This window comes from Nymphaea colorata, chromosome 5 (assembly GCF_008831285.2).
Source record: "Nymphaea colorata isolate Beijing-Zhang1983 chromosome 5, ASM883128v2, whole genome shotgun sequence".
Taxonomy (NCBI): domain Eukaryota; kingdom Viridiplantae; phylum Streptophyta; class Magnoliopsida; order Nymphaeales; family Nymphaeaceae; genus Nymphaea; species Nymphaea colorata.
In genome coordinates, this window is record NC_045142.1 from 8375134 (window position 1) to 8403071 (window position 27938).

Consider the following 27938-nt stretch of genomic DNA (forward strand, 5'->3'; position numbering starts at 1 on the left):
AATCCCATGGTCAAATAAAACAGTTACAATGTTCATTAAATTAATCGATTCAAACATCAGCCTATCGCTAAATAATAATGAATCAATTAAAAGGACAAGCATAGTAAGACTGCATTTACAACAAAGCAAAAAAGTACCCACTACGACGATTTCATGGACGCTCAGCTAATTTTCTTTCAAGAGCTCCCAAAAGAGATTGAGTTCGAAAATACATTAATTCATACATTTCACAGAAACAGGCATCTTTCATGAAAATCTGTCCAGCATCTCCTTTGAAGACCCAAAGCACCATAATCGTACTTGGGTGACATGAAGCGTGCAGCAAAAAAAGGGTATCAATTATTTGCTTCTTTGGTATTGGACTGCATTTGGGTCAGTGGACAAGTGGCAGAAAAGGAACAGTGCCGACATTTCCACCTCTCATCCTCAGAAACATACCCAGCTTCTCTTTTTCCCAGCCAGAATTGAAAGCAGTGTCCTATCTGGCTCTTAAACCAGTCCCAATCAAATGTAAATGTATCTTCAGCCAGAACAGCGTGATCTGCTTGGTGTTCATACCTTGACAGAATCAGAATAAGTTTAGCACATGCAAATCAGATTAACATTGACACACACCTGGAATAATGGGGAATGAAAATATCATTACCTGAGAAGAAGCTCATCATGCGATGGTACCAATGAGCAACAAATGGCTCTGAAGTGGTTGACTAATTCTTCTAGTGTCTGGTCACACAAAATGAGCCCTCAGAAGACATGCTATATGTAGATTGAACTAGAGACAAACATCATGACAGCATTTATCTAGTTTCTGTGAATATGCATTCTGCACAGACTCCAAACACACAAATCTGTTTCTGATAAGTGGAAAACTGACAAACTAGATTAAAAGGCTTAGAACAGTATAGGTTTTTAAAATTTGTGAGCTCCTCGTGTTGATGCTTCAAATTGATATAAACACATAACGTTGCTTTCATTTCTTCACATTCCCCTCAAAATAAGCATATTTTCCTAGCACCATGTTGCTTGCATTGTTCGGCCAGACATCCAGGAGTGCAGTACCTCCCTTGTCACATGGGTGTCCAACATGGGTGTAGACGTGACATCAGTCTGGAACAAATTTCAAAATGCCTAGGTACATAGAAAGGCCAATAAAACCCAGATAGCAGTGACATACGGTAAACTGTCAAAAGGAAAAAGGCCTTAGAGCAAACGCCCTACATATAACTATAATAGGAGAGAGAAAAGTTTGCGTTTCATTGAGCAGTGACCCTTCATGGTATACCTTTCATTCCTCTTCACAATGTCATCAAAATAGAACTAGTTCTTTTCTTCTGCCATGATTCATTCAGTATGTCCATACTTAGTGTTGGGTTCATGAAAGAACTTCAAAAAAAATTTATCGATTTTAACTCCTTACAGTCAAACACCAGCTTAGTTCACAGCCCACTTCAGAATTTGCCCCAGTCAACTTCTATCGATTTTCTTCACAGTATCACGCTTCCGCCACATTATCTTCTTAAAATAACTTGGTAACCATGTCATGCCCAGCTAGTTTGTCACTCACCCAACCGCTGCAGACTGGTCGTCCTTCGCTTACCTTCCTGAGACTGCATAATGTACATTATCCACCTGGTTGCCTGAATTGCCTTGGTAGCCATTTAGAATGTTATGGGATGAAACATTTTGTACATGTTCTCCCAAAACGTTTTACACCCATGACCATGAGAGCCTGGTTTGCCTTTGTAGAACTATGGATACCGAAGAAGAGAAGAAATACACAGATTTAACGTGGAAAACCCTTCAAAAATAGAGGGAAAAAACCATGACTAAGGAAGAACAACACTCACAGCATTGTCTCTCTTTTAAAATTTCATTCATCATTCAATTAGGGTTAAAACAAGCCCTTAAGTGGTTTTAACCCTTAAGTGTGCGACAATCACCAACACTTAAAGGATGGACGGTTCGGGTCTAGACCCATGACCTATCCAAATACATACTCGTCAATACTCCCCCTCAAGTTGGGCATACAGGTCAAACATGCCCAACTTGCTTACATTCTTCTCAAAATAAGTAGAAGACAAAGCTTTTGTCAACACATGCAACTTGATCATCAAACTTCATATATGATAAGACAAGTTCCTTGGAGTCAATTCTCTCACGAATGCAATGCCGATCAATCTCCACATGCTTGGCCCTATCATGTAACATGAGATTGTTTGTAAGGTTTATCACAAACTTATTATCACAGTACATTTTCATAGGTCCATCAACTTTAATCCTGATATCAGCCATCAACACTTTTGGCCGCAATAATTCAGAAACTCCCATAGCTACAACACAGTACTTAGCCTCGACACTCGAACGGGAAAAAACATCATGCCTTTTACTTCTCCACACTACCACGTTGCCTCCCAAATAGACACAATAACTTGTGGTAGACCTCCTCATATCGATGCTGTCAGTCCAGTCAACATCAAAGTATCCCTCCATGTTAAGCTAATCTTGTTTCACGTATAGAAGACCCTTACCAAGATTCTTCTTTAGATGGCACAAGATCCTCTCAACAGCCTACCAATGAGCATCAATCGGAGTATGCATGAATTGACTCATTACATTCATGACAAAAGTGATGTCAGGTCTAGGGAGTGTGAGAAAAATCAACTTCCCAACTAACTGCTCATAATTCCCTTTAGCTTCATCATCAAGCAACTTCCCATCTTTAGTACTGATCTTATTAGTGACATCCATTGGAGTAGGAGATGGTTGGCAGCCAGGTTTCCTAGTCTCTTTCAGCAGGTCAAGAGTGTATTTTCTTTGATTTAGGATAAGGCCAGTGCGTGACCTAGCCATTTCTATACCAAGGAAGTATCTTAACTTTTCAAGGTCTTTGAGATCAAACTATGAAGCTAACATTTTTTCAGTCATGCAATCTCTTCTTCATCATCTCCTATAACTATCATGTGATCCACATAAACTAAGAGAAGAACAACCTTGTCCTCCCTCTATTTCAGAAAGAGTGTGCGGTCTCCATTACCTTGATGATATTCATGCTTCTTCCTCACAAGTCTGAGGCACTCAAACCATGCTCGAGGAAGTTGCTTAAGACCTACGACACACGGACGCGGCAAAATCACTCGCGTATTGGCATCGACACTCTGACACGCTGATTCCGACACGGGGCGCGGCAAGACACGTTCTGGATCAGGTTTGGGTCAAACCCAATCCAAACCATCAAATGATCTGATAAAACTTACGCTTTTCGACTTTTTTTTCACTTTTCACCTTCGAGTCTTTGACCTCTCCCACCAACGACGAGCAGTGAGTAGTTCACTTCGGCAGACGATGGCAACGATGGCGAGCGATGGCAATGATGATCGGCGACCCACGGCGACGTCCGGCGGCAGGCGGCGAGTAGCAGGTAACTGTTTTGGTTGGTTTATGAAGTTAGGGTTTGCATTGGAGGCACATTTGGGGCTTTTTTTTTGTTTTTGCTTTCTTTCTTCGGCGAAAGACGGCAGCAATGATTCCGCTTTTTCTTCTTGCTCTGTGTTGGTCAGTTGTAGGGCAAGGTTGATTGCATGATCTCATTGGTTTCGTGTCCTGTATTTGCTTTTTTGTTTTCTAATTTCTCGTTGGTGGCATGGAGGAGAAATTGTCGCATGGATAGATTTCTGATTCTTTTCAAGATTTGGGAGCTTATTTAAATTGTTGTTTATTGTCATTTTTTTCGGCATTTTCGTCTCTTTGAAATTTCAGTCATGAGGTCCTGTTCTCTTTTTTCCGAGTTTCGTTCCACGACCACCTCATATGTCATTTTTTCTCTCGATAATTACTTCACTATCTGCTTTGGGTTTTTCTCCTGTGCGGGTTCATTTGGTTTCATCATTTCCATCATAGAATTTAGGGTTGTGTCCACTTACAATATGTTACCGATTTCTGTTGCACTTTATGGCAGATGGGTTGAATAATGCTTTTGACTGTTTCGTTCAAGAATCAGCCTTGTGTTATATGTTTTTTATTTTATTTCAATGTTTATTCATTATATGTTTTTGACATCTTATTATTTTTAATGTAGTATGGCGAACAAAGGAAAAGGAGTCTCTAAACCTACAATTTCAAGTTGTGGATCTGGATCATCTCCATCTATTGCACAGGAAGAGAAACCACCATTATGGTCATACGTGAAAATCATAGGGAAACCTCCTAGTGGAGGTGGTGGAAATGTTATTTTTGTTTGTTCTTTTTGTGGGAGAGAGTTCATTGGATCATATACAAGAGTGAAAGCACATATGTTCAAAATCCCTAAACATGGAATTAAAGCATGTAAAATCATCGGTAAGGAGAGTATGAATCAGTTAAAGAAAGAACAGGAAGCTTTTGAGAAAAAGAAAGGCACAGGCACCTCATCATCTGGTTATATTGACATGGCTTTAATTTTAGATGATGATGTTAAGGATGGTAAAAAAAAAAAAGAGAAGTTGGTGATGTTACTCAGAAATCAATCAAGGATTCATTTAGTTTACAAAGACGGAGAGAATTAGATTTAAAAGTGGCGACTTTTTTTTATGCTAATTGCATACCATTTAATGTAGCAAGAAGTCCTTATTAGAGAGATTTAGTTACATCTATTGCAAATTCTAACTTGTTTGAGTATGTTTCCCCTAGTTCTGAAAGGCTTTGCATTGTACTACTAGAACAACAAAAGACTCGACTGAACAAATTGTTAGAGTATCCAAAGTTAACATGGGAGCGACACGGGAGTTTCTATTGTTTCTGATGGTTGGACAGATTTGCAAAGGCAGCCTCTTATCAATTTCATTGCAACTTTAGCAAATGGACCAATTTTTTTTAAGCAAAAAATGCATCCGGTGAATACAAAGGTGCTGAATATTTGAAAGGATTGTTCATGGAAATTATTGAAGAAGTGGGGAAAGATAAGGTTGTTCAAATAATTATAGACAATGCACCTATATGCAGAGCAGCTGGACTTGAGATAGAACATGAGTACCCTCATATCTTTTGGACTCCCTATGCAGTCCATAGCTTCAATTTGGCTCTAAAGAGTATATGCAATCCACCAAGTAAAGAGCAAGATCCTCATGCTTATGAATTATGTTCATGGATTGAAGACTTGGAAAAAGATGTGAAGAACATCAAAAATTTCATAGTAAATCATCAACATGCACTTTCCATTTATAACAAGCATTTTGATCTAAAATTATTAAGAGTTGCAGAGACACGTTTTGCATCTCTAATTGTTACGGTCAAAAGGATAAAAAGGGTGAAAAGTGCATTGATCAGTATGGTGACTGATGATGATTGGAATTTCTTGTGCTGAGTGTTGATGATGATGAGAAAGCTTAAGCAATCAAAAGACTGATTCTTGAAGACAAGTGGTGGGATAAAATCTTTTATTTTCTTGCATTCACAGAGCCGATTTGGGAGATGTTGAGAGTTCTTGATTGTGATAATTCAACGTTGCACTGTGTGTATGAGATGTGAGACACTATGATTGAAAAAATCCAAGAGGTCATTTTTAAGCATGAGAAAAAAAATATTGCACTTGAAGATTCAACATTTTTTATCATGTGCATAGAATATTGATTGCAAGATGGGATAAAAGTAGCAATCCTCTTCAATGCATGGCACATACATTAAATCCTAAATATTATGGAAGAAAGTGGCTTGCAGAGGGTGTTGGAAGAACCCCACCACATATGGATCCAGAATTATCAACAAACAGATTGGCATGTCTTAATAGGATTTTTATTGATGTACATCAAAATCGCCGAGCTCATGATGAGTTTGAAAGGTTTTCTACTGGAATTGGAGAAGATGTAGGTGCAACTGCAGATAAAGATGATTATCCATCTATATCTTGGTGGATTAAACATGGATGTGCTTATCCTACTCTTCAATACCTTGCTTTCAGATTGCTAGTTCAACCTGCGACATCTTCATGCTGTGAGAGAAATTGGAGTAGATATTCACAAATCCACACTATAAAACGAAATAATCTCACAAGCAAACGTGCAGAAGATTTGGTTTATGTGCATTCTAACCTTCGACTTCTATCACGAAGCGAAGAAGAATACAGGTAAATAAGCATATGATTTATTCTTGATTTAGATGTTTCTCTTCTTATTCACTAATAGCTTAATATCATAATAATTACAACTTCTTTTTGTCTTCTAGGGAAGGAGAATCTAAATATTGGGACGTGTCGTGAATGTTTAGGAATTGAACTTAGAAAAAGATAATGAACTTGAAGCTGTTAATTCAAGATTCGAACAACCTTCTATTCCATCAACATGTGAAATCTTGGAAGAAGAAGATGAGAACGATTTGGGCATTGACGATGACTAGAATGATGATATTGATGAACAATGTTTTGTGTGTGACTTTAAGTGAATTATTAATTTAATGTTTTTTTTCAGTTTATTATTTTTTAGAATATTATATTTGTCGTGTCCGTGTATCCCACAATTGTGAAAATTGTTGTGTCCGCACCCATTTCCCCGCACCCGCACCCATGTGACTTAGCTTAAGACCATACAGAGCCTTCTTCAGTTTGCAACACTTTCATGTTCTCTCATAACCGGGGGCACTCATATAAACTTCTTCCAAATCATCGTTAAGGAAGGCGTTCTTTACATCAAGTTAATACATTTATCACTCCTTTGAAACTGCTAAAGCAAGAATCACCAGGACAGTCTTCAACTTTGCAAGTAGGGCAAAGGTCTCCAGGTAGTCTATGTCGTACTTCTGACTGAAACTTTTTGCGACCAGCCGAGTCTTGTATCTTTGCATGAATCCATCAGGTTTATACTGATTGTATAAACCCACTTCGATCCCACAAGATGAGCATCCTCAAGAATATCCACAACTTCCCACATTCAATTCTTGTCAAGCGCTTTCATTTCCTCTAGAATGACAAAAACCCATCTCGGATCCACCTAACCCTCAGCAATAGTCTTGAGAATAATAGAAGTAGAAAGAGATGATATGAATCATTTGTAATCTCTACTAAGCTTTGAATAAGACACAAAGTTACCAATAGGGTGCATAGTACATGACCTTGTCCCTTTTCTTAAGGCAATAGGGAGCTCTTCAGCACTCATGTCACTTCTAACATCTTCATTATGTTCCTCACGCATTCGACTTGGTTCATTTGGGGATATCTCAAGACTGGAATTGGTGTCTTCATTCTTTTCATCTTCAACCGGGTGCCTCCTGGAGTAAACCTGTCCAAATAAATGATCACACTGCCTTGCAGTACTCTGTGGCTCAATTTCACTCTCATATTGCTCTGCCACATCAACTTCTCTATATTGTTCACTTTTATAGTTCAGGAAGTCAGCAAACTGAATTTCTTGCAACTGAGAATACTCTTCCTCCCTTCTTCCCGAAATCTCCCCTAAAAGAGGATTCTATTGGAAGTAAGAAATATGCTTGAAAAATGTCACATCCTTGGTCACATAACAATGCCCTATGGAGGGATCCAAGCACTTATACCCTTTCTGTGTAGGAGAGTAACCCAAGAATACACCTTCAATGGCCCAAGGATCTAATTTCTTGACATGTGGATGGTGATTATGAATGAAGCAAACACACAAGGGGGAAGAGCGAGTGAATCCCGGCTAGCCATTAACATAGAGTAAGGAGTCTGCAAATTCAACACATGACTAGGCATATGGTTGATAAGATAAGTACTGGTGAGTACGGCATCACCTCAATACTTCTTGGGCACGTCACTGAAATAACAGAGCTCGAGTGACATCAATCAAGCAAATGACAGTTCTTTCGCTCAACAACCTCATTTTAAGGTGAAGTGTAACTACAGGATGTCCCATGGCAATTCTCTTTTTTCGAAAGAATGTTTCAATAGAATGAGAGACACACTCACGAGCATTATCAGATCGAAAGATCTGAACAAAAGCATTATGCTATGTTTCTACAAGAATAATAAAGGTTTCAACAACATGAGCCACTTTACTACGATCTTCCAACAGATAGAAAAAAGTGCTGCATAAGTAATCATCAATAAACGCAATGAAATATTGAAAGGCATAACCAAAGGAAATGCCCGAAGGGCTCACATCAGAATTAATCAAGGCAAAAGCTTTATTAGATCAACTTTCAAAAATATGGTACGAAGCCCAAACATGTTTAGCCAATTGGTAGAGTCTGCACATGATTCCATGCTAATGCTGGAAAACAAATCAGGAAACCAACATTGAAACAAAACAAAAGGAAGGTGCCTGAGTCTCTTGTACCATCTCAAAACAAGCTGAATCTGATCATCTCCATTATTTTTCTCACTAATTCTTGTCATAAGAGCAGTCACGACCTTCAATGGCATCTGATACAGCCCATTAAAAGCCAAACCAATCCCAATCTTCCTCCCTATCACCAAGTCCTACAAAACACATCGATCGGCAGAAAATATTAAGTTACAGTTCAACTCCTTGGTGATCTTGCTGACAGACAAAAGATTCAAAGAAAGATGAGGGATGTGAAGGGCAACATGAACTAAATATTTATTTAACAGCACAAAACGCCCTTTTCCAGCTAGAGATATAAAAGAACCATTAGCTACTCCTTCACAGAGGAGAGGTGGTATTCCTAAAATACCTTGAGATCTCCGATCATGTGGTGTGTAACACCATTATCAACAATCCATTCACCAAAGTACGAATTGCCTTTATCACCACTCACGGCAAGGGCACGATTGATCTTCACATCATCAGAAGGTTCATCCTTGTGAACATCAATGCGGCTTAAGTAGGCTTGAAGTTCACAAACCTGAACAGTTGTTACCTTCCTTTTTTCACCCGTGTAATCAGCAATTTCAAGACCAGCAGAAGCCACCTTTTTACTTCTCAGGTTCTTGCTGCCATGATTATTCTTCCTTTCTGGATGGAAAACCCAATAGAAATCAATAGTATGACCATTCTTTTTACAATGTGAGCATCTCTAAATGCCTTTCTGGCTTGATCCTGGACCATGACTAACTAGGGAGACTGCGTGCCAGGCATGGTGGTGTCAGTGAAATCTTGGCCTACCATAAAAAGTCGACTTTGTTCATCAGCCTTGACTCTAGAATAGACTTTCTCAATGTTAGAAACTTCCCCATAGTCAAGAATATGACTTCGAATGCCCTCAAATTCATCCTTCAAACCTCCAAGGAACACAAAAATGCAACTTTTCCACTCTTTCTACCAAAAAGGGTTTATGGTATACGCACACTCTCACTTATCTTCGGAGTAATAATTCAACTCTTCTAATTTTGACTTGAGCGAAGCATAAAATTCAGCTACAGTCTTATATTCCTGCCGAAGAACATATATATCCTTCATCGATTGATAGGCACTGACATCTTTCTTTTTCTGCCCATAAATTTGTTCAAGGACAACCACATATCGCAGGCAGTCCCTTTCCAAAGAATCAATGACTAAAATTCAATAGAAACAGAGTGAAAAATCCAAGTTTTGACCTGGTTGTCTTCAAGATACCATGTTTCCTAGTAGGGATCAGTTTCAGCAGACTGTTTCTTCTTCCCATTTATGTAGAAAATCCAGCCACAACCAGTAATTCTCATCGTAATGGCTTCATACCAGTGAAGGTACTTGTCCTTGGTCAAGCGAATCATCGTGACATGGACTAGAAGATTATCTGATTTCTGCAACATACAATCCATCCTTTCAGCCGAGCTATACCCCTTCTGCTCAGCAGCCATCTGGCGTAATGAGAATCAAGACGCACAGGAACCAAGCGATGCAAGAGGACCTGCTCCAGTCTGCAGCACAGAACTACCAAAAGACAATGATCAGTTTCCTCGAAGCCCTCACTCTTGCTACCGCCCTGCCGTGCATCATGCAATCCTCTAAGTTTATTTTTTCGACCATGTGAGGGCAATCTTCCACAGAGGCAGCAGTCCTCAACCTTTTTCCGGCGATAAGAGGAGTTGATTCAAGTTGCAGCTCCGGCAGCGGCTCACTCAGGCGACGGCTCCAACGATGGCCACTCAGACGACAACTCCAAAGGTGGCTCCAGCGATGGCTCAGCAAGAAAAAATCTTCTTTGATAAAAAAAATGCTCTGATAAAGAACTATGGATATCAAAGAAGAGAAGAGAAACACGCAGATTTAATGTGGAAAACACATAAAAAACAGAGAGAAAAAACCACGAGTGAGGAAAAAGACCAGCGCTCACTCGCAGCCATTCTCTCTTTCTTAAAATCTCATTCATCATTCAATTAGGATTAAAATAAACCCTTGAGTGTGTGACAATCACCAACACTTTAGGGATGGATGGGTCGGGTCTAGACCCATGACCCATCCAGATACATGCTCGTCAACAGCCTTCATGGACTACAAATTCATCCTTAACCATCTTGAAGATGGGTGGGCTCCTTCATTATAAAAAGCCTTGCCTTGAGTTGGTTTTTCATCAAAAGGTAATTTATGTAAATCATGAGCAAAGCACCATGCTTTATGGTGTGTTTTATAGTTTGTGTTTATCTGTGTACCTGTGCTTGTGTATAATACCCAATGCAGAAAAGCTGTGCACAAGTAAAAAGAGCATCAATCACTACTGGCAACTGTCAGACTATTATGTAGAAGCAGTAATTATCATCATCTCTAAGTTTCCATCAGCTACAGAAAGATCCAACCATTCAGCATACCATCAAAGCGAGAAATTTAGAAACGCAACTGAAAACAAATAAACAAAATTATCATCAGATTATAGAAAATCACACAAATGAAAGAGTGGGGATCACAGCAAACATTAGTTTTCCCGAAGTATAGATGATGCTGGTATTATACATTCTGGGGGATGTTTTTCTTAAATTTTCATTTTTATAGGGAAAATCTTGGAAACCCCCAAATTTTATAAATACAGATGATAACACAAAAGTTCATGAAAATATGACTTTTCTACTATTTTTCTTACAAGATCATCAAATATTCATAAAGGTTTTCTAAAATTATATATATATATATATATATATATATATATAAAATATATATATATATATATATAGAGAGAGAGAGAGAGAGATCAGAAGTACACATTTAACATATACTTTTCTAAAAGGGAAAATATCAGTGTATTGTTATGTCATTACTACTTATTCAGCGGCAATATTTTGAAAATATTGCATTTTGCAACATTTTGCTAAAAATAACATGATATTTTCAAAATATTAGCAATATTTGTGACTGTGATTGGTGTTCAATAGATTGTAGGCAGAAGTTATTAACAGTTGATAACAAAGAGCAATCAAGTTTATGAAGAAAAAAACCCTGACACTTTCTTAAAGTTTGCACTTAGGGTTTACAATTCAAGCACCCCAGCTCCAGCCAATCAATTCAGATTAACACAACTTTCTCTCTAATACGATCACTTCCACAATCTGATTTTTTACTATTCACCAATTAAACTGGGATATTAAATGTAAATAATCTTACCTCTATATGCAATCCTGAATTAGCAATCTTCTCTTTAATTTCGTTAGAAAACTTGTGATGTGGCCGTAGTTCGAAAAACTTGAAAAAGAAGCCAATTGGGAAGTCGTTGGACACAATATAGTCCCACAAATATTTGTAGCACATTAACTGAAGCCTGCCATGACAATTTGAACTTAAGATATCAGGTAACAATAAGCACAAGAACTCAACTTTCAGACTGTGCTGGTATAGGACTTCATGGCAAGAAAATTTTTCAGAGAAACTACGGAATGTCTTAAAGGTCAAAACAACATGACATACTTCCAAGTCATAGACAACAGAATTCTAGCTAATATCATAGTAGCAAGGAAGCAGTCATCCGGGTTGAGCTTAATGAATCAGCAAAGGTTATCTTCCAATTTGTTCTACTGTCATTTTTTACCTAATAAATCATATAAAAAAATATAACATTCAGAAAAACATTGTCCTTTGCAACAAGTGACATATGCAATAGAGCCAAAGACCGAAGCATTGAAAAGAAATGTGAAGAAACAATCTGCAGATACTTCATATGCCCATCAAAGCATGTGAAAAGCAAAAAAACATGATCCATTCTGAAATGCTGAAAGAGGTCTGCGAGATGTTCTGAGAGTTATCATTATCATACTAATTAAACTTCTCTACTTCAGGAAATGCTTGAGCAAGATGTAGGCAATGGAAGGTAATAGAAAATATGGGATTTGATCTCATCTTCCTATTCTCAGCATTTGCTGCTCTTCAAAGGAGGAAGACTAAACATTGATCCTGCTCAAGCTCCCAATCGATGAGTGTTAAAATATAAATCCTTCACCAGCACGTTGAAGAGGAGTCTCTTAGGATTCCACCTCCTTGTAGAATGTGTTAAAATATTTAATGTCCTTGTAACATGTGAAGAGTCTCCTAGGATTCTATGTTATAGTTAATATCCTTGTTATATGGGAAGTCTCCTAGGATTCTATGTTGTAGTTAATATCCTTGTAATATGTGAAGTCTCTTAGGTTTCTATGATGTAATTAATGTCCTTGGAGCTTGTGAAATCTCCTAGGATTCTACGATTGGAGACTCTTAGAATTCTGAAAATGAGATTATAAATAGAGGCCGTGCAAACCATTTTGGCTACGGCTTCTTCTCCTCAGTTTCTTCTTGTTTTCATTCTCTCTCTCTCTCTCTCTCTCTCTCTCTCTCTCTCTCTATCTTCCTGCGTGAGTGCTGTTTTCGGGTTACAGATATTGGTGCTACATTTCTATCATGGTATCAGAGCGCCAGGTTACGTTATCTCTACCAAACGAAATGCCCAAACAGGTCTGATCTGGTTAGAACTCTTTTCTCATCTTGTCTCTATCCTGAATTTACTTTTCTCTTGCGCAATTCTTGTTCCTTTTTCTTCTTGCTTACCAAGGACACATCTTGTTATATCGTGTCTTCTTTCCCTCTCATCTTCTACCTATATACCATTCCTTTCTGCTGTCATGGAAAACCTTTCGCATTCTGGCATGTCCTCAAGTTTTCTTCCTCACCTTATTACCGAAAAACTCAACCATGAGAATTATCTGATCTGGAAAAGGCAAATCATGCCTTTCATAAGAAGTCAAGGCCTCTTTGGACATCTCGATGGTTCAACAAAGGCTCCACCAATATCCGTCTTACAGGAAATAAAAAATGAGGCAGGAGAAGTTATTGCTGTTCATGAAGACAACAATCCTGAACATGCTATGTGGATGAGACGTGATCAAAGTCTGGTTGCGTATATTTTGTCCACTTTATCTCAACAAGTGTTACTTTCAGTTTCTGATGATTGTACTGCAGAAGAATTATGGGAAACCCTTGCTGATACCTTTTCCCAAATATCAGAAGCTCGAATTATGTACTTAAAGAAAGAATTTCAGAATTTGAGCAAAGGTTCAACGTCTATCATGGATTATTTGGGGCGTATTAAGGCCGTCGCAGACCAACTTGCTGCCTCAGGGAATAACATTTCTGATAAGGAAAAGGTGCAGCAAACCTTGAATGGACTTGGGCATGATTATCATGCTTTTATTACAGCTCTTGAGGTCCTTCCTGTTCTGCCTTCCTTCAACGAACTACAAGGTAAACTTCTCCAACATGAAATGAATATGAAAAGAGTCATTGAAAGGACTGATCAAGGGAACTCCCAAAATGTGTTGGCTATGAATGTAAAGTTTGGTAAGAGCCATGGGAACTCCAACCATGGTGGTCGTGGCATTCTACCAACACCACATAACCAAGGTATGTCTCCTTTGGATACTTCAAGAAAAATACCAATTTGTTTTCAGTGCAACAAGAAAGGACACATGAAGGCACAATGTTGGTTTAATCCTCAAAATAAAAACAAAGGAGTAAGACATGATTATAAACAAGGAGGACAAAGTTCTAAATCCACCGCTGAAGATATGCAACAGCTATTGATGGCCGCATTCTCAAAGATGACTATAAAGCAAAATGAGCAGGGAGAATGGTTCTTGGATTCAGGTGCAGCTACCCATGTGACAGGAAATGCAGGTAAATTGACTAACTTATCCCCTCATTACGGTAGAAGTTGCATTATAACAGGTGATGGAAAATCTCATCCTATTACACATATTGGAAATGCACATATTCCATTGTCATCCTCGTCTCTATCACTGTCTAATGTTGTTCTTGCTCCCAATATCAAAAAGAACATCATATCCATTTCTAAACTCATTGATGATACAAGCTCTTCTGTTGAATTCACACCTTCTTCTGTCTATGTCAAGGACCTCCAAACGAAGAAAATGTTCGCTAGAGGGGAGCGTCAAGGGAATATGTACGTCCTCAAGGAATGTCTACCCAAGGATTCATCCACTTTTGATATAGGATTGAAGACATTTTCTCTTTCTCATAATGCGTCATCAGTGCCAAGTTCTTGCCATTTTCAATCAAAAGTAAGGGGCCCTAACCAATTTTTGGAGTCTGATTTGTGGCATAGTCGGCTAGGACACTGTGGTCGACATTTCATTGAAAAACTTGTCACAGATAGTCTCATTCCAAGATCAAGTTTACCTCTTACTTCAAGTGTCAAAAAATGTTCAAGTTGTGGACTTTGTAAGAGTCATGTTTTACCTTTCCATAATATAAATCAAAGGGCTTCCAAACCTTTTGAAACTATTTTTTCTGATGTATGGGGGCCAGCCCCTATTGATTCCATGTCTGGGTCAAGATATTATGTCTTATTCATTGACTCTTACTCACGTTTTACCTGGATTTACTTCATGAAACACAAATCAGAAGTACCTCACATATTTCGAAACTTCTATGCCATGATTCAAACTAAATTTTCATCCAATGTGGTGCATTTTCAATGTGATGGAGGGGGAGAATATTCCTCGCTTGATTTTATTGAATTTCTACGTGAAAAAGGGATAACTAGACAAATTTCCTGCCCTTACACACCACAACAAAATGGTGTAGTTGAGCGGAAACATCGACATATAGTTGAAAGCGCCATGAGCATGATGCATGATACTAATGTGCCCATTTCCTTGTGGACTGAAGCCTTCCATACTGCTGTATACATAATAAATTGTTTGCCTATGACACTCTTGATGTCTAAATCGCCATATTTTACACTCTTAGGCAAACAACCTGATTACAAGAACTTGAAGGTTTTTGGTTGTGTATGCTATGTGCACGTTGATGCTGCCTTGAGGAACAAGTTTCAAGACAAAGCTATTCAATGTAGATTCGTTGGATATGCTGATGAATATAAAGGTTTTCGATGCTATGATCCAACAACTAAACGTATCAAAACTTCAAGAAATGTCATTTTTGATGAACATAGTTTTGATAATACAAATGAAATGCCTATGACCATTGAATCTTATGATCCCTGGACCAGTACACAGTTATTCAATGCAGATCCTGTTATAGAAAATGATGTGCCTCAAAGTGAAGATTCAGAGAGAGCAATACAACCGTCGGATATGGCTCAAAGTGAAAATCAAGAAGATCCAACACAGTCATTAAGTCATCACGAAAACAATAATGAACAGAGCAACGATGCACATCGGTATTCGGGTCTTATCTACAGTCGACGACTAAGGGACAGAGATGCTCACAGTGAAGAAGACAACATGCCCCACCTTAGAAGATCCCAACGCATTCGTCATCCCATTCACAGGTGGGTTAGCTATGATTCTTTATCACTTGATTTTCAGTTATTCATGGCAAAAGTTGGCAAGGAGGAAGAACCTACTTCATTTGATGAAGCATCAAAATCACATCATTGGAGAAAGGCTATGAAAGAAGAAATGGATGCCTTGCATGAATGTGGAACATGGGAGATCGTTCCGAGGCCACACGAAAAGAACGTAGTGGGCTCCAAATGGGTATACAAAATTAAATACAAACCTGACGGCAGCATAGAAAGACACAAAGCAAGGTTAGTAGCAAAAGGGTTTACACAACAATATGGAGAAGATTATGATGAGACATTCAGCCCTGTGATCAAAATGGGAACAATTCGCGTGATTATATCATTGGCAGTTGAATATGGATGGAGACTACATCAAATGGACGTGAAGAATGCTTTTCTTCATGGTGATTTAAGGGAGGAAGTATATATGGAACAACCTCCAGGATACACGAAAGGAGACTCTCATGCATGGGTTTGCAAACTAAGAAAATCTATTTATGGACTTAAACAGGCCTCACGTTCGTGGTTTGACAGTTTCTCTTGCAAGATTCAAGAATGTGGTTTTCGGAGATGTCCTCTAGATCACTCTCTTTTCATTTATCGAAAGGAAAACATATTTACTTTACTTCTTATATATGTTGATGATATTGTTATCACAGGCAATTCAGAAAAACACATAGAAGAAGCTAAAGTTTTGATGATGCAAAACTTCAAAATGAAAGAGCTTGGTGATTTACGATTCTTTCTTGGAGTGGAGATTGATAGGCACAATAATCGCCTCACATTGACACAACAGAAATACACGTTGGATTTGTTGAAAAAGTCAGGTATGTCTGATTGTAAGCCTGTTGGAACTCCTAGTGTTCTAAATCAAAGACTAAGTGCTCAAGATGGGGAGTTATATGAAGATCCTACGCAATATCGAAGTATTGTTGGGGCACTTAAATATCTTACATTTACTAGACCAGATATTATATATGCTGTGAATCAAGTATCCCAATTTATGCATGCACCTAGAGATACTCACATGGATGCTGTCAAAAGAATATTAAGATATCTTAAAGGGACAGCAGGAGATGGCTTAGTTTATGGTAAGAGTGAAAATATAACTACTGGACATCAACTTATGACATTCACAGATGCAGATTGGGCTGGAGATCCCGATCAAAGAAAGTCCATTTCTGGTTTTTGTATTTTCATTGGACGTAATCTTGTGTCTTGGAGTTGTCGAAAGCAAAAGGCAGTAGCAAGATCCAGCACTGAAGCTGAATACAGATGCATGGCTGCAGGTACTGCTGAAGTTACATGGGTTAGACATTTGCTAGAAGACATTGGAGAAAAGATTAAAACATCAATGTTAATGTGCGATAATCAAAGCGCTATTAACATTGCCTTTAATCCCGTACAACATGGTCGAACAAAGCACATTGAGATTGATCAACACTTTGTTAGACAAAAGGTGGAAGACAAGGAAATTCAGCCTATTTATGTTCGTACAGATGAACAAGTTGCAGACTTATTTACAAAAGGATTAACAAAGGAACGATTCTGGTTTCTAAAAGGCAAGTTGTACATGGTGCAAAACCATGCACAACTTGAGGGAGGGTGTTAAAATATAAATCCTTCACCAGCACGTTGAAGAGGAGTCTCTTAGGATTCCACCTCCTTGTAGAATGTGTTAAAATATTTAATGTCCTTGTAACATGTGAAGAGTCTCCTAGGATTCTATGTTATAGTTAATATCCTTGTTATATGGGAAGTCTCCTAGGATTCTATGTTGTAGTTAATATCCTTGTAATATGTGAAGTCTCTTAGGTTTCTATGATGTAATTAATGTCCTTGAAGCTTGTGAAATCTCCTAGGATTCTACGATTGGAGACTCTTAGAATTCTGAAAATGAGATTATAAATAGAGGCCGTGCAAACCATTTTGGCTACGGCTTCTTCTCCTCAGTTTCTTCTTGTTTTCATTCTCTCTCTCTCTCTCTCTCTCTCTCTCTCTTCCTGCGTGAGTGCTGTTTTCGGGTTACAGATATTGGTGCTACATTTCTATCAATGAGTACAATTATACACAAGTGAACATGGTTAATGCCTCACACTCATATATGACAATCATGAACCAAGCTTCAGTCTCTTGCTACTATCCACATATTGTTTATGTAAAGTAGTTTCCCCATTAAAGTAAAAGCATGTTTCTCTTATTCTCCAAACACCATTCAAGCTTCTTAGCAGTAAAACTAACTCATGTATAAGAATCCACTATTAGGAGAGATATTGGACACAATGATAAAAAGTAATAAATATATTAAACAATGTTTTGATAGAATAAACCAAATGTAAAAAACCATAAGAATCAATAAGCATGACAAAAGTTGAAACTTGAGAACGTAGACTCGTAGAGTAAGCATCAGTCACCATAGAACAGTAAATGCACTTGGATGGAAGGATTTCTTATTTAGTTATAAATGTTGAGAGTTATTAGCTTGACATCAGGAGGTTTCTAGTAATTTATTAGAAGTCTTACGGAGTCTTTCTGGTATTTATGAGTGGTCATAGGTAGGACTCCACCCCTTTCTTTGTAGTGGTAATGGCGTAACGTGCCTCCTCTATGCTACTTCAAGAATCTATAGAGTATGAATATAGGGATAATTATCTCTTCTAAATTTCTTTACAAAAGACAATATAGTAGCAAGGAAGAATTATTTGCACAAAGAAATTAGAAAATTTTGATAAATACCTTGCATTTCTCTTTTGTGCTTCAGAGGGGAGTGTATTCTGACGTCGAGTTTTCGTATCAACTAATGAGGGGAATTGGACACCTTTGATTGTAGACATTCGAACCTCATCAATCACTCCAATCATCCAAACACCTTCCACAAGGCCAACTCTGGAAGCATTATATACGAGTTATATGTATCTAGAAAAGCAAATAAAGTAGTACGAATTCTGGATCACAATTCATCAGACATTTTATCAAAGTAGTGACAGACATTGCATATATTAAGAGAAATAATTATTTAGTTGGTTAGGCATTAGAATTTTAGAAAGCTTTTAAGGGTATTGTTTAATATTTTTATCTTCCCTGCGATGTAATTTCTTTACCATTCCTCTAATCTCTATTTAAGAGAGATTATGGTTAATCTAAGGACGACTTTCTTTGTCCCAAAACCATTGCACCATGATACCAGAGCTGCCGTTTCCTAGGAAGGTCAGATGCCTAAGAAGCTTGGGTCTTCTTCCTCTTCTCTCTTCCTCCTTCTCTCTTTTAGCCATAAATCTACTTTCTTTACATCTGAAGGCAACTTTGGTTGGGTCGTGTGATCAAAGATCTAGTCACTAATGGTAAAATAAACCTAGGCAATCAGATCTCATCATTGTTGATGTGGTCGATGTTGGAGATCAGTTTTCCAATGTGTTGGCCATGGTAAATTTTTGAGGCAACCTATTGTGGTAGACGTTGACGGCTGTCCGCCATATGTTGTGAAATAGTAATCACATAAGTTGGTGAGTAATCAAGTATGTCACCTGAGTGTGGGTGCGGGTTGCAGATGAGGTTTTTCAAAAAAAATTATGTGTGTGTACAGCGAGGGTGTATATATATGTGTGTGTATATAAATCATTTGTTACATAGTTATTTAACTATTTAGTAGCCTTGTTTGTTTATATTTAAATTATATATATATAATATATATATTGTATTAAAGATAATTTAGTTATGAAAGGATGCGGATCATGATGGCGGAGATGTCTGGTACGGGAGCTGATAGCAGTAGTTTTAGCTATTCACAAATGGCACGATTATGTTCTTGGACAGAAATTTAAGGTGTATACATGCCATCATAGCTTGAGGTTTTGTATGCAGCAGAAGGGTCTCATGCCCACGCAGCAGAAATGGTTAGGCAAATTGATGGGGTATGATATTGAGATCTGTTATAAGAATGGAAGTGAAAACAAGGTCACCGATGGGCTGTCTCGCAGAATTGAAGAAGAGCAGCCTGAGCCCACTACCATAGCCACCCTTTATGCCCTGTGTCAACTGATAGCAGAGATATAGGGGCAGATTGAGGAGGAACATCGAACACTATGTCACATAGGTACGGGTACGGGTGCCGGTGCGGGTATGGATGATTTTTAAAAAACTTGGGTGCGGGGTACGGCCATACACACACATGCACATATATGTCAAAAAAATTCAAACAGAATAACATATTCGCACACACACACACACACACACACACACACACACACACACACATATATATATATATATATATATATATATATATATATATAACAAACAGAATAACATATTCATAAATCATGATCCAAAATTAATCATTTTTTATTCTCATTCTCCTCAGTCGCAAATTTACTGCTCAACTGAGGCCGAAGAAAATCACGCGTGTGTAGAAGCATAAGCACAAACAAAAGAACAACATAAACTTTTACATAACAAGATAAAGGAGCTAGCGAAGCAAAAAACGAATCCCAACACTACGAAGCAAGAATGAAGAAAAAAGAGGGAAGTGGGACATTTAAATGAGGGTTTCAAAAATTTTAACATTAAAATGGTTTAAAAAGTTAAAATGTAAGAATCGTTAACATTTAAATCAGACAAATTTGGACTCAGTCAACTTTGACTGAGTCTGAAAAAGGTCAAAAATGACCTTGGGTGCGTTGACCGCACCCGGTACGGTCAACGCAGTATCTCGTCGTACCCAGGGCCGTACCCGTACCCGTGTCGTACCCGTACCGTGCGGGTACTCCTCCTTAGGAGGAATACCCGTGTGACAGAGATCGAACATCTCCAAAGGTGAGAGAGATTAGGAAAAGGGTAGACTCTAATCCCACCTTAACCTACGGATATTAGAGAAAGACACCCTACTTGTGCTACAAAAATCAGATCTTTATACCTCCCACCTCACCACTTACTAAACTGCTGTTGCAACATTATCATGATTCATGATACATTGGAAGCAGGTCACCAAGGTATGGACAGAACACACCAGCGCCTGCACCACACTTTCGACTGGCCGCAAATGAAAAGAGGCGTGCAGGACTATGTTAAGAGTTGTTTGGTATGCCAAAGGCATAAGTATGAAACATTGAAACCCCCTGGCTTATTGCAACCCTTGCCAATACCATCTCGATTATGGGAAGATCTGAGTATGGACTTCATAGAAGGCCTGCCGAGATCAAAAGGAAAATCTGTGATTTTAGTTGTGGTAGACCACCTTTTCAAGTATGTGCATTTCATTCCCTTAGCACATCCATTCTCAGTCGAAGATGTAGCCATGGCATTTCAGCAATACATTAGCAAATTACATGGGATGCCACAGTCGATTGCAGTGTCGTACATATCGTAAGATACGGGGCCATATCATATGATACGCATCATCGCATTTACAAAAGACGATACGATACACCACCTGTATCGTAAACAGGTGGTGTACTGTGCCTGTATCGCACGTATCGTGCGATTCAAGCACTGTATCGTACGATACGGTGCGATACACCACGTATCGCATGATACGAGCTGATTTTGAAAAAATGACTCCCGAACCCCCACGTTCCTTTTTAAAAAACTGCCCCTTCTTCATTTCTAACCCTAGGCATTGTGCGGCCTTGGAGGGAAATCATCGATTTTCACGTGAAATCCCGATTAAACAGTGGATTTGTGCGTGGGTGGCTGATTCCCATTGGGAGGAAATGAGGTTTTTTATTCCTTCTCCATAAAGTATAAAATCTCTTGTTTTTACCATACATTCATATATTTTTACCATAGATTGAAAGATCTCAATTGTTTTTCATACAATTTGCGGTAAGTTTTCGTCTTTATGTAAAGATATAGTATCGTCTGATCTCACACGGCAGTGGTGCGAAAGGGTGAAGGAGAATGACCGGTTAAGAATCAAATGTAGCTTTTGTGAGAACATATTTTTAGGAGGAATTATTAGAATGAAACACCATTTCGCAAGGACATGATGTAGCTCCAAGCATTAGAAAATCAAACAAACCTTTGCCTCCTTTTGTGCGTCAGCAATGTTTAGAATCTTTAGATATGCTTAATGTTTTACATCAAAAGAAGGTACAAACGCAATTGGAAGAAGCAGATGAAGGTTATAATGAGCCTTGAGAAGATGAAGAAGAAGCTGATGAAAACGTTGAACATGATAAATATGACATCAGTCTACGAACATATGTGGAGAGCTCAAGAGGTAAAGGGAAAGGAATCATGTATGAAGGAGGTCGATCTGGCCCATTTGGAAAGAAGAGAAGAGGTGCACCAGATATTAGGCGTGGTCATCGACCTAGTGGTAGAGTTCCTAATGGTAGGTCTAGTGTTGATTCTACTGAGAAATTTTTCCCTTCTTATACTAGCCCAGGTTGCCAGCCCCAGATGCGTGTTGCTATGACATCCAAAGATATGCTACATCAGGCACAATTGACAATAAGGAAATGGTTTTATGATGCATGTATTACTTTTAATGCAACTAATTCCTTTCAGTTCCAGTCCATGACAGATGCAATTGCTTCTATAGGTCCCGGATTCAAAATGCCATCATATCATCAGTTGAGGGGTTTGCAGGTTCAACCTCTTGTACGAGATTATCAGAAACATTGAACAAAATCTCAGCAGTCTTACGAACATCAGGCAAATCAAAAGATTTCAAGAACATTGTACCTTTAATGAAATAAACAAGAAAATTCACAAGTGTTCTTGATCGTATATCAGTCCATCCATCTGACATAATGAAGCAACTTGTTTTCTTCCAACTTAATTTCAACTGATCGCAATGCTCCATTACTTCTTTCACTATACCTTCAAGAACTTTGTACTTATTATAATAGTGTCACTTTATTTCTATGTATCTTAGTTGATCCTGGTTCTATTGGTGGCGATCGTTGGTCTACGCTTACTTTTAAGGAGCTTGATGAATTACCTTGCACTTTGTTTAAATCAGTCATAGAAAATGCATTTTTTTCGAAAAAAACTCGAAAAAAACACGATAAATTAAATGTCATTTAAAACTAAAAAAAAATATTGTACAGTTTATTACAGATAATGTTGCAAAGAGCTGCAGAGGATATGTTCTTTCAAAAGTATAGAACATTTATTGGAGTCCATGTGCTACTCATTATATTAATCTAATGTTTCAAGATCTTAGTGAGATGTATGTTATGAAATCAGTTGTTGACCAATGCTAAGAGATTACAAAATTTATCCATAATCATGCATATGTATTGAGTTTGATGAGAAAATTTACATTGAGAGTTGAATTAATACGACCTGCACAAACTAGATTTGCCACAAATGTATTGATTGTGCAGAGTATAGTGAAACAAAGAACTCCGTTGAGGCAAATATTCTCTAGTAAAGAATGGGCTGCATATCCACATGCCTATAAAAGAAAATCTTCTTTGGTTGTGGATGTTATATTTAATAACGAATTTTGGGAATCATGTGTGAAGCTATTGAAGGTCTGTGTTCTATTAGTTAAAGTCCTCAGGTTAGCTGACAACGAGGATAGGCTTTCCATAGGGTACTTATATGAGGTTATGGATAAAGCAAAAAATGCAATTCAAGACAACTTGAAAGGGAAGAAAAAATTATATATGCCCATATGGAATATTATAGATAAAAGGTGGACTGGACAACTTCATCAGCCTCTTCATGCAGCAGCTTACTATCTAAATCCTCCAATTAGATTTTCTACTACATTTAAAAATGACAGAGAAGTCACGCATGATTTGTTAAATTGTGTTGAAGTGTTAGTAACTTAGTGGCAGATTCTAGAGCACAAGATGTTGTGCACAATGAGTTGGATCTATATGATAATTGTATATGAGACACGGGAATAAGCTCCGCCATTCGAGCCAGGACAACCATGCATCCAGGTAAATACATAGAAATTTTTAATTTACTTTGCATTTGTTACCTTTTATTCTTTTTTGTTGTTTTAACTTTTACATGAGATTTTTTTATTTTTGTTTAAATTTGTGGTGGAATAGGTTTGGGCATGATTGTCCAAACCTAAGACTTCTTGCAATTAACTATTAAAGTCCTCATGACATGCAGTGCTAGTGGATGCGAAAGAAATTAGAGTGTTTCCAACATATCCACAAGAAGAAAAGGAATAGGCTCGAACATAAAAGGTTGAATGACCTTGTCTTTGGTCGATATAACATGAAGTTGAAACAAAGGTAATACAGCTTAATATTTACATTTGTTTTATAATATATTTATATATAATTATCTATTAACAAGTTTTCTCTTATTTAACATAAACAATTACAAAAAACATCAGCAAGAAAGCACACATTTCAATTTGATCCTATCAGCTAAAAAAACTTTGAAAATCTAGAACCATGAATTGATGAAGAAGTCTATAGTCACAAAAAACGTGTTTATTTTAGGAAAAAAAAAGTGAAAAGAATGTGAGAAAATGAAATGCCATTTTAAACTTTTAAAAAAATGCATTTTTTTAAAAAGACATGAAAAACGAAAAAACATGTTTTTCTACTTTTTTTGGTTTTTTATTTTTTTCATTTTTTAATGCCAAACAGTTTTTTTCCATTTTCTATTTTTTATTTGTTGCAAATCTACTTATATTTTTATATTTGTGTTATTATTTTCTCACTCATTTTATTTTTCCCATTTTTAGATTTTTTTATTTTTTTTTTAAATACTATTTTTTCCAGTATTTTTCAAGCCCGCAGTATTATACCCGAGAAAAACCTCACTGTTTAAAACTCTGAGACGATATTTATAATTATGGGAAGAACCAACTATAATATTTGATGATGATGATCTTCAATGCTTCAACCTTGAAACTGAAGCAACAAAAATTGTTGATGAATGAGAGTCTGCTAGATATGTTGGTGAGGATCTTCAAATTCATGAAGATAAAGAAGAAGATGGAGATGAGGATGAGAATGAAAATGATGAAGATTATGAATGAGAGTCAAGAGTGATTTCATTTTATATGTATTGACATTGAACATTTTCACAATTTCATGATCATCTTGTGATGTAATGCATAACATTTAAAACTTGTTTTTTGATGTGTTATCTCATAGACTATGGACCTTATGACTAATGAAACTATGGTTATGAAATTATGATATACATTATGTTATGTTATGTTCCTTGTTGTGCTTTCTATATTGATATTGTTATGAATTTTGATGTTTATGAATGATGAACCATAACTTTATAGCAATAATAAGTCTATCATTCTGTAAAACATGTTTTTTTATGAAGAACATATTATTCTTTATTTTTACTGATTTTTTATGTTTTTTTCGGAATTTTTTCTATTTTTCTGATTTTTTTTTTAAAGAAATATGGTCTTTGTAGAAATTGATATATTTGATTTAGGTAAGAAGATGACAAGAGCAACAACTTTCAATATTATATACTGGGTGAACACCACATTAACTGATGTGCATGAAATCAATGCTCCAACATGCCACCACATTGGGTTTTTATATAATTACTGGTAGAAAGTTGACTAACAGAATTTCCATCCAGAAGAAAATGGAAGTTACAAAGTGGAAAGTCTAGAATAGCAAAATGGATTGAAAAAATAATTATCAACTCACCGAAGTGAAAAGAATCAAAAGCAAATAATTGATGGTCATTTTATTGACAGGCAATATTTCCTCTACCTCTTTTCTAAACACTCACTGACCAATTTGTGCTTGGAACCATGGAGTAGCCAGATAGGTTCTATAAGAAAAGCCTTAGAGAAGCTGCTGCTTTGAATTCATTAGAATGTTATGTCTGAACTCTGAATCATGTTTCAACCCATAAAACTTATTAAGAGATTAGTTTCTCTTCATGCTTCAATGAACTAGATCCCTTTTTACAAACATACATGAAATATGGTTTGATAAATAAACGGATTAATGCACTCATGCAATGCAGCTTACATTGGTAGCTCACGAGTTAGGCCTTTGGATAATAATTGATTAGTTCCATAGATGAAGTTCAGCAGTTTCAATGCCCAGGCATCTTCACGTGACTCAATACGAATTTCTACCCTTTTCATAACCTACACTCAACATTAGAAGATTAGACACTCTTATGAAACAAAAAGAAAAAAGGTTAGTTTAGGTGAACATCTGAGGTCCGCTTCAGTATAAGAAAAACAGATCGACGGTCAAGGAAAAGCATTCAGCTAAAACATGGAATTTGTCAGATGTGAATTTACCTCTTCTTCCAGTTGTTGATGACGAAAACTACCAGCTTTCATGGCCTCTGTCAATTCTCGTCTACCGCGGGTAAGAACAAATTCCATTTGCTTTTCACACCATTCCTGTGCCAAACAAAATAATTAAAAGAAATTACTTTTAGCCAGTTCAGCACTCATCAAAATAAGTTTAATTTAGGGATACTCTAGGTACATAGAAAAGAATGCACCAGCAAGCCTTTTCTTGTTCTGATTATATGCTTTCAACTATTAATTTTACAAATACCATGTGTTTAACTCATTAACTACCATGTCCACAAACATAACTGTTTACATACTTATGGTATAATTGCACAGATAGTGAACTTCTGTAACCATTCCAGCGAGGAAACCCTGGGTGCAGGGTCATTATGAAGTCTGAACAGAGAAAAACACTGAGTATTTATTGCATATCAAAAATATATTTTGGCACGTGCAACAGATTGTTGTGCTCAAATTAAAATGAACGTTCAGTATACGAGTTGTTGATTTCTTTAAAATTTTGTAAACAAGCTGGTTTCAAACATATTTCGAGTCAAGCCAAGTGAGCCCTTGCATAACTATCCCACACCCCCCACGGATATGTGAGGTCGAGGTCCTCAGCCCACTGGATACATGTATTGGTGTATAGTCATAAGTTTCTGTAAGGACTCAGGTACTACAGCCGGCATTAATGATGCTAGCGCACAAATCCGCATGTACAGAAATTTGAACAAACGCAAATCAAACGATTAGAACCGAAACGAGCAAAAACGCAGAAAATTCTTCAATTGCGTGGCAAGCCACTTAAAAAGTAGATCAGAAATAAACTAAAGTAGTTAATTGTAAAAAAGCCAATAACTTCTCATAACAGCAATGCAAATGAAGCCAAAAAAAAATTCGTAGATCCCTCTAAATCGACCGTATCCTCGTATGACAGCACGTATTGATAGAAACAATCAAGTATGCGAAGATCATAATGACATGAAAACCCTGGAAAGGGCAAACAGAGCACGACTAATCTTCGAGAACGATAGATATTAAACCAAAAAAGAAGTTTCTTTGCTTCCTTCGGTGTCTTTGAATTTTCAGTCAAACAAAAGAACCTAATTAACAACGACGCCGACATAATATTTCTGCCATTGGCATATCGCGAACGAGCAGATAATGCGTGAAGATAGAAAAAGGACCACCATCAGAATGAAGATACCGAGCCAGTGATGTCCGTAACAGAGAGGCCCCTTCTCATTCTATAGCGCCTGAGAAGGGACTTGGAGCGCCGCAAACAGTTATTGGTGGTGCGCCCACCAGAGTCCTCAACGTCCAGTTCCGCCGGATTCGAGAGATTCGAAAATCTGCGATCGGCATTTGCTTTCCAGTCTGTTTGGACATTATGGGGGAAAATTGCGAATCTTGAAGAGGAAGGCAACGATGGTGATGGCGGTGCGCGAAGTGCCTTTGGTTGCAACAACGACAACGAGCGCGAGGAGAGAGAGCGGGCAGCGCTGGTAATGGCGGCTTCGAATGCTGCCATCTCTTCCTCAGTAATGAATACAGTTGGGATTTCTAGATGATCGGCAGCAACAGGTACTGGCGGTGGTGATGGCCGTTGCTCTTCCATCCCCTTGCATCATTTTCTTCACCTTTTTTTTGGTTCCCCCACTTTTTCCGGAAATCTGCTTATAACATAAAAGACCAAAAGAAGCGGCACCAACACAACAGACCGTCTGAAGCAGCCGAAAAGGATACTGCCCAAAGGAGACGGTGGCTCTTTAAACATTTGAATCAGCGTTCTTGGCAACTGAATCTATTGCACCATCTACTTCTTTTCCAAGGAATGGCAGAGACGTGTGGAGTTCATTATAAGCCACTTGCTTCTCTTGGCATCTATTGGAAAATAGCAGCGATGTGGGGTGAAAGGGGAAAGGTTGCGTCGATGATCATTGTGGCGTAGCCGGCTAGAGTTCTCATTTTCTGTGTGTTTGGAAGTGTAGTCATCACCACAAATTTCCTCAAACAAGAGGGTCAAGGAACGCCGCAAAAGCTTATGCTTGGAAGA

At 37.7% G+C, this 27938-nt stretch overlaps 1 protein-coding gene across 2 annotated transcripts; it reads right to left on the reverse strand.

Moving 5' to 3' along the window:
- Nucleotides 1-7: 7 nt before the first annotated feature.
- LOC116254015 (exonuclease V, chloroplastic) lies at nucleotides 8-27938 on the reverse strand. 2 transcript variants are annotated; one of them, XM_031629036.2, is made up of 7 exons: nucleotides 27090-27930; nucleotides 25883-25987; nucleotides 25602-25723; nucleotides 18403-18552; nucleotides 11475-11628; nucleotides 647-723; nucleotides 8-558 (listed from the first exon to the last, which is right to left on the reverse strand). In XM_031629036.2, exons 1-7 carry the CDS (start codon nucleotides 27498-27500, stop codon nucleotides 336-338), a joined length of 1242 nt encoding a protein of 413 aa, XP_031484896.1. In that variant the 5' UTR covers nucleotides 27501-27930; the 3' UTR covers nucleotides 8-335. The 2 variants fall into 2 exon arrangements, with proteins under 2 accessions (XP_031484896.1, XP_031484897.1); XM_031629037.2 differs by lacking the exon at nucleotides 18403-18552 and having other exon boundaries at nucleotides 27090-27938.